At 62.9% G+C, this 8090-nt stretch overlaps 1 protein-coding gene across 1 annotated transcript; it reads right to left on the bottom strand.

Annotated features, from left to right (window-relative positions):
- Positions 1-1812: 1812 nt before the first annotated feature.
- Positions 1813-7810, bottom strand: FGF3 (fibroblast growth factor 3; the record flags this gene model as incomplete). The annotated part of the gene is made up of 3 exons (XM_080643259.1): positions 1813-2175; positions 5499-5602; positions 7594-7810. 3 exons carry the CDS (start codon positions 7808-7810, stop codon positions 1813-1815), a joined length of 684 nt encoding a protein of 227 aa, XP_080499385.1.
- Between the last annotated feature and the right edge of the window lie 280 nt (positions 7811-8090).

Raw genomic sequence — 8090 nt, 5'->3', positions numbered from 1 at the left:
GGGGACAGGTGGGGAGTGGACCCGGTCAGGGCGAGCAGAGTGGCCCACCTGGCCACCTGTCCTCATCAGCTCTGCGAAGACAGGGGTGGCGGCTGGCCAGTCCTGAGAGGCTCTGGTTTTTTTTATTCAGCACTGTTTACTGAGCACCTTTGACGCTTCGATCTCTCTACTTCTATGCAGAAGGCACTCGACTCCCGAAACTGAGATGTTACAGTGTTTTTTTTGTTGTGCAACCATCAGTCACCACCACCCATCTCTGGACTTCTTCATCTTCCCAAACGGACACTCCGTCCCCATTGAACACACACTCCCCTCCCCTCCCCCAGCCCCTGTCTATGAACTTGACTCTTCTAGGGACCTCCCATGAGTGGACTCATACAGGATTTGTCCTTCGTGACTGGCTTATTTAACTTCAAATGTCCTCACGGTTCATCCACCTTGTAGCAGGTCAGCGTTCCCTTCCTCTTTAAGGCTGGGTAACATTCCATTGTGTGGACGGACCACATTTTGCTCATCCATTCACCCACGGATGGACTTGGTCTGTTTCCACTTTTTGATTCTTGGGAACAGCCCTGCCATGCACGTGGGCGCGCACACACCTGCGGGACTCCAGCAGATGCTGCCTCTCCAGGCAAAGACAGAAATGATCAAGGCCCACGGAGGTTTCGAGGAGCGTCCTGAGCTCACCTGACTGTGCAGGCGCTCACGGCTGTCCTTGCTATGCAGGGTTTTATTGGGATGTTAAACAAAGCACACCTCTCTTTCTCTTTCTCACACGCATGCACAAGACATTCACATACAGCCAGGATCACACAGACACACGTACACTCGTGCGTGCACACACAGATGTCTGCAGACAGTCACCGAGTTCATGGACACGTGCCCACACACAGGCTTCCCAGGTGCATTAACCTTTCTTTCCATCCATCTTGTACCTTTTAGGTCTAACACAGCTGAGGGCAAACTACGGCCCGCGGGCCGGATCCGGCTGTTCTATCCGGTTCTCTCGCTCTCCCCTCCGCTCCTTTACTTTGAATTTATATTAGTTCACACAAACACTCCATCCATGCTTTTGTTCCGGCCCTCCGGTCCAGTTTAAGAACCCATTGTGGCCCTCGAGTCAAAAAGTTTGCCCACCCCTGGTCTAACAGCTCTCAGAGCCAGGGGACTGAGTGCATCTCGAGCCCAGTTCCTCAGCACAATCTTACACCTTAAAGCAGCAATTCGGCACGGACCCTGCCGTCATCACAAGCAAATATGTTCATGTAAAAACTGCCTTATAACCTATTAAATAAAAGGTAGAAATACTTTAATGTTCCAATTACACATCCCCCGCCTTGTCCCACAGCTGCACTTCAGGGAGCCTCCTCGGTAGCCAGGACCCCACACTCAGCTGGTCTTCCCAGCCGGTGGGGGCCCCTGGTGGGTGGGGGTCCCTGGTCAGCACAGACCCACGAGTGTCTTCTTCACAGCAGTTCCTCTTCTGAGTCCCGGCTTGGCCCCATTGTCCCGATTGGACTGGCGCTTGTTTGAGAGAATCAGCAGGAGCGGGGACAGTCACTTATGGAAACCTGCCCAGCCGGGATGGCCAGCTATGATGGACGGCAGACGCTCAGCCACTGGCTGGTTCACACCTGCCAGGCCGGGCTGGCTGTGAGCTTGGCGCCCAGCCTGGTTCACACCTGCCAGGCCGGGCTGGCTGTGAGCTTGGCGCCCAGCCTGGTTCACACCTGCCAGGCCGGGCTGGCCGTGAGCTTGGCGCCCAGCCGTGGGGCCACAATGCGTGAGGCCCCCACTCCGCCCGCCTGGCAGCTAAGCGAGGCCTCCACGGCTCCTCTGCCGCTGTCGCCGCCGCTGGGGCTGGCTGCCCTTGCCGGGGGGCCTCGGCAGGCCACCGTGGAGCCCGGCCCCGCTCTGGAGCAGCCGCACCATCTCGTGGTCCTTGTGGTCGAGCACGCGGGGCAGGAACAGTGAGGACTTCTGTGTGCGGCGCGTCTTGAAGCCCCTGCGGGGCCGGCCCTTGCCGTTGACCGACACATACCACAGTCTCTCGGCGCTGGGCTGGCGCCGGGCCCCCGGCCCGCTGGGCACCGTCCGGTAGAGCCGGGAGGCATACGTGTTATAGCCCAGCTCGTGGATCCGCTCCACAAACTCGCACTCCGCGTTGTAGTTCTCCTGCGGGTTTGGGCAAGATGCCTCGGTCAGTGGTCCGGGATGGGGTCAGGGTCCCGGGGACAGCTTCTTCTTCGCAGTGCCTCCCTCCCCCGATGGCTCCTGCCAAATCTGGCTGCTTAGCCTGCCCAGACCCGAGCATGGTGGCTCTCCACACCTTTGCCGAGGCTATGCCCTCCGCCCGGCATGCCCTTCCTCCCACCTGTGTCTGGTGAACTTGGCCTTCGGGATCAGCTCAGGGCCTCTTCCTCGGCCAAGGTTTCCTGAGCACCTTGGGAGAAGGGGCTCTCCCTGTCTCCCCTCCTGGGCCCCAGCCTCCCACGGCCTCCAAGGTACAAACTCTGGAGGGTGTCCCCAGCACAGGGCCAGCAAGGACAAGGCCTGTCCGACCCAGCCGCCCTAACTGTCTGCTGGCGGCATGGATGTGAGCAGGACTAACCATTTGGACCAGGGAAGGGGATGGCGCCCCAGAAGGAATAGCATAAATGAGAAAGAAGGAAAAGCACCTTGAGACAGGAAGGGAAGGGAGCACAGCCAGGTTTTCCCTTCAGGGCTGAGCCTGGACCCCAGCCCTGGGCCTGGGACTCAGAAAGCCGCTGGCTTGGCCTCTGTCCCTGCCCCACAGGTTGAAGGAGGGACAACCATGCATGGAGCGGAAGCCAGGAGCCCAGCGGGGTCAGCGCTCCTACGCGCAGGTGCAGGTGCTCCTCTTAGGGCCGCGTGGAGGCGCTGCCCCAACACCAGGGGTGGGAAGGAGGTTGACTTTGTCAGCGGGATGAATGGACCCATGTCAGCGTGGGACAGGGTGGGGGTGTGGGGTGGGAGTCCCTGCCCTCTGGGAGGCAGGCATCTGGAGGGTCAGAGGGGAAAACCCAGAATTGAAGGAGCTATCACCAGTGTCCCCCAGGGCACCTTGTGGGGTCTCCCAGGTGGGGGGAAGGGGTGTGTGTGCCTCATGCTGCCTCAGTGGAGGCTTCTGTCCCACCTGCAGGTGGGTGGGCGTGCCAAGGGCCACCCCCCCCCCCCCCACACACACAAGGGCTTCCCTCCCTGAACTGTGCCAAGGGTCAGGGCTGGGGGTAGGCAAAGGTGGGCAGAAGGACCTGGCCTCTCTTCTGAGACTGGCCACTCAGCAGGAGCTAGAGACCTTTGGGGTCTGTCTCTGAGAGCAGGTGACCTGCAAGCCCATTCTCAGGGGCCACGGGCTGGTGGGGGCCAGAAGGACTTGGGAAGCAAGATATTTAAGCATCAACGTCTCTTTCCCAATGGCTTGGAGATCGGGGGGGGGGGGGGAAGGGGTAGAGGTGTGCGGCTGAATCGGGGGGCAGGCACCTCTCCCCATAAGCCCAGCCCCGCTGTTTTTCCACCTACAAGTGGGGGCTCAGGGCTCAGAAGCTCAATGGCAACCTCCACACTGTACAGCTGCGTGAGTGCGGCTGCATTGCAGAAAGACCCTCAGCAGGACCGGACATAGTGTGACCTACGGCAGGTGCCTGTGCACGAACGGATGAATGCTAGGTGGAGGGAGCGGGAAGGGGGGACAGGCAGATGAATGGATGAATGGATAGGTAAGTGCGTGGATGTTGACAGATGAATAGATGGGTAGATGGACAGAGGACTGGAAGAGGGGGCGAAGCTGGAGGCCAGGAGCCCTGTCCCAAGGTTGTGATGGTCCAGGTGGGAGGTGATGAGGGCCTGAGACATGAGGGCAATGGCATAGGCAGGGGAGGTGAGGGGAATGGATGGAAGAGAGAGATTAGGAGTTCTAGTCTAGGACTTGGAGAGGGACTGGATGTGGGGCTGAGAGAGAAAGGCATCCCCCATGACTCCCAGCTGACCCTGGGCTTGAGAGGGTGGCTTGTAGGGGAGTTAGGGGAGCTGTGGTGTCCAGCTGGGGTGTGCTGCCCTCTGCCGGGGCCTCTGAGCCACCAGGGCTTACAGGGGTGACCTCTAACTCAGAGGGAGTCAGGGCTGGGATTGGGAGCTGTCGGGGTGCAGTGGCCAGGGAAGTAGATGAGCTGGCCTGGGGAGGTGACCGGCAGGCTGATGGCAAAGACGAGGGGACCTGGACAGACAGGCAGGGCAGTGGGAACAGCACCGCGGGCTAGCTGGCGGCGCCTAGGATGGGGACATGCAGTGGAGGTCCAAGGGCAGCGGTGGAGGTCCCAGGGCGGCACCTGGCTGCCTCCCCCCAGGTTTCTGCAGGGCGGCGAGACCTCTCCCGCCGGTGCTCTGCAAAGCCCCACCTGCTTCCACTGGACCTCCAGGCTATGCCCACAAGGCGAACCTCTCTTCCTCCTTTCCCAAAGCCAACGCCATGACTCTTGGGGACAGAAGCCACAGGTGGGCTCTGACCCACTGGGATCACTCAGGCCATGATTTGTTCTGCCCCCAAAGCCCAGGGCCTGGGCTGCCCACGAAAAAGACGGCAGTAGCCTTAGGCTTCCCCTCTCAGTTCAGCCTTCCCTGCCCCCCTCTTGTGGATGTCACCAGTGCGGACGGAGGCCCTCAGAGGTCAGACCTGCACCATCACTGCAGGCCAGCGAGACCTCCTCCCTGGCGTCCCCTCTCTGTAAGGTACAGGTCTGAGTCCTTTCCAGAACAGAAAGGCAGTTCCACTCACCAGGGGCACAGTGCCCAAGGGCCTGGGAAGCCACACGCCCTCAGGGAAAACGCAGCCGGTCTAGGGGCATGTCCTGTAAACCACAGCTGCTGTGTGATAGGGCTGGGCACCAGAGGTCCCTCCTCCCAGACACGCCTCTAGCCCGCGCCGCTGGGCCAGAGCGTTCCGGCTTCTGCCTTTCCCTCAGCGGAACAGTGACACATGTGCGATGAAATAATCGGCCTACAGGCGGGTTTTCCTGCCATTCTCCTGGACGGCGCTGTGCCTGACTGCAGAAGGGGCAGGAAGTGGGGGGGTGTTTCCCTTGCAAGCGCCGATGGAGGGAGACCACTGCGTGGAGATGGTCCTGGGGCTGCGTCGTCTAGGTGACGTGTGGACGGAAAACCTCTCATTGCCCAAGAAGGTATGGGCCGAATTGCATGTAATGACTAGTTGGAGGGAGCAAATCTCCTAGTTCCATGTACTTTACTCCATGTATCCCCCGCCCCCGCCCTTGGGGAAGGCATGCCAAGGCCCACAGAGTCCCAGGCGGTGGACAGACTGGGTTCCAGCAGGTGTGCCTGGGACATGGGTCCCGTCTCCCTTCCTCTGGGTTCCCTCCGAAGAGCTAGCAGCTCAGCCTTCCACCTTTGGGGAGAACTGGCTTCCACACCAGTGGACGGCAGCTCCCTCCAGGCCCACCCCCAGGGGAGACTGGACTCACCGATGCGTAGAGCCGTCCCCTCTTGTTCATGGCCAGGTACCGGCCGGAGAAGAGCCCCTTGATGGCCACCACGCCCACCTCCACCGCCGTTATCTCCAGGATACCTGGGAGGAGTTGGGAAGGCTCATCACTCCCTCCGCCTCCCACGGAGCAGGAGCACCGAGGTGAGGGGCGAGGGCCACGGGCCTTGCCCAAAGCTGAAGCACACCCCCAAGGAGGGTGACTTTGGAAGTTCAGGGGAGAGAAATTCCTGGGCGGGAGGTGAAAGAGTGGCATCAGGGAAGGGGCTCCGAGGAGAAGAATTTAAACCTGGAGTGGGGGGGGGGGCGGGGGGAGAACAAAGCTAACATCGCTCCACACTGACTCCAGGCCTCCAAGGACGGGAAACAGCCCTGCCAGCTGGTTTCCTAGGACTCCTGAGGCCCAGTGACCTGCCCAAGAGGCGCACACGTGTCTGAGCCCGAATTCAAACTGGGGCTGCAGACACAGCTCCCCTGCCTGGATCACAGAGTCGCGGGGAGGGGGGGGGGCTTGGGTGAAGCTGGTTCATAATATAATCCCGACAGCACATTAAGGGTGTCACCTAAACCCGCTGGCCTTGGACATGGCAGGAGTAACTGTCCCATGTGGTCGTAGGGACACCGAGGCCGGGTTAGACCCGGGAGCCAACAAAGGGCCGCAGGCTGGCTCCCCACTGCCCACGGTGTGTAAGAAATTTAAATCTCCCCTAAGCGCTCTTCTGGACACAAGAGCGCTTTTCCTTGGGGGAAAGGGGGCATTGTCCCGAACGGCTCCAAGGGGGCTGGGGTGCAGAGGGTATCCTCTCCAGGGGGCCCAGCTCCTGGCTCCATGCCCGGCCGCCAGCAGGGATCCCAGAGCAGCCCTGGGCCGCCGGAGGGACTGGGTGGGAGCGCTCGGGTGTGCAGGCTGCGGGACTGAGCGGCGCTGGGACCAGAGAAACGCACGCCTGGATGCCGGACAGGAGCGCTGCCCCCTTAGGTACCCCAAGAAGTTGGATGCTCTGAGACTCGGAAGGGGAGCCTGGGCTTAGCGAGAACTGGGGTGTCCCTGCGAGGCGAGCACGGCACCCCCATGGCGGGGTCCTGCGCACAGGGCAGGCGACGCGACAGTTGGTCTCCACCGCGCGGCTCTGGAGGCGAGGCGTCCCCCGAAAACGCCCTCGCAGGGCTGCGGCTTTCCCGAGGAAGCAGCGGTTTCCCGCCGCCGCCTGAATCCACGGAACCGCTCCCTCCGCCCCCCACGCCCGGCAGGAGGCCGAGCGCACGCGTCGCCTCGCCTCGGAGGAGCCCGAGGCCTTGGCCACACTCCCACGCTCCCCACTGCGGCCCTACTAGGCCCCGAGCTGGGGTCTCAGGCTCCCCACCGAGCGGACGCAGCGAGTCCGTGGCTTTGCGCTCCTCGCGGGAGGGGCTCAGCACAGGCTCGGTCCCGGCGGCCAGAGGGGCTCAAGCGCAGCCCCGGCCGCGGGTTCTGGCTGCGGTCTCAGCGCCTCCAGACCCAGGCGGATGACCCTCGGGGCTTCTAACCCGGATCCCGAGGCCACCACCCTGGCGGTCGCTCGGTGGTCAAGGATGGAGGCTCGAAGGCTGCAGGTTCCACCCGGGAAACGGTCCAGCAGTGGCGTCCCGGGAACCAGCTACCTGGGCGGCCGCGAGCATCCCGTAGGGCCGAGGGGAGGACGCGCGCCCCGTGTTAGGCAGGAGGAGAAGTCGTCAAAATAAAGATGATAAATGTCTTGTCTAGCGCCTTTTCTCCGAAAAACTCAAAGAGCTCAAACTTGCCCGGGCCACCGAATTCAGCCAAGCGGGGAGCCCTGGGCCGCCTACCGCGCGCCCCTCCGGACCAGCGGGCGGGCCGGGCGTCAGAGCTGGTCAGCTAAAGGCAGCCGCCCTCGTCCTCTGAGGTCGCGAGCCACACCCCACCCCCAGCGCCCCTCACGCCCTTCTTCTGCGCCCGGCGCGCGGGGGGCGGGGGGGGGGGGCTCCGGCCGCGAGGAGTGGTCCCTTTCCCGGCACCCTTCGAGCGCCGACCCTGCCTGTGCGCCGCTCCTCCCCGGGGCCGGGCCGACACTCACTGTAGGCGCTGTTCTCCAGGCTGCCGTTGACGCGGCCGCTCGGGTGCAGCTGGAGGTGGTACTTCGTGGCGCAGTAGAGCTTGCGGCGCCGGGGGGCCCCGCCGAGGTGCTCGTAGACGCCGCCGCGGCCGCCCGCATCGCGCCGCAGCCGCGCGCCGGGACCCGCCGGCCAGCTGGGCTCCAGCAGGCTGAGCAGCAGGAGCCAGATCAGGCCCATCGTGGCATCGCGCCCGCCCCGCGGCGGCGGCTGCAGGCGAGCGCGGCTCCCATGGAAGGGGCGGCGACGGAGCCGGGCTAGGCGCGCGGAGCCGGCTCCCGCGCCTGGCGCTGCGGACTCGGGCTCCGCAGCAAGGGGAGGGAGGGGAGAGGAGAAGCGGGAGGGGTGGTGAGAGGGGGGGTCGTGGGGGAGAGGGAGAGAAGGAGGGAGAGAGAGGGAGGGAGGGAGAGAGAATGAATCTCCTTTAATTTTCACCCAGGATCGGGTGAAATTTCCGTTG

The sequence above is a fragment of the Plecotus auritus genome (genome assembly GCF_963455305.1).
Source record: "Plecotus auritus genome assembly, chromosome: 9".
Classification (NCBI taxonomy): domain Eukaryota; kingdom Metazoa; phylum Chordata; class Mammalia; order Chiroptera; family Vespertilionidae; genus Plecotus; species Plecotus auritus.
The sequence above is the reverse complement of the archived record's forward strand: the minus strand, read 5'-3'. Positions and strand labels throughout refer to the sequence as shown.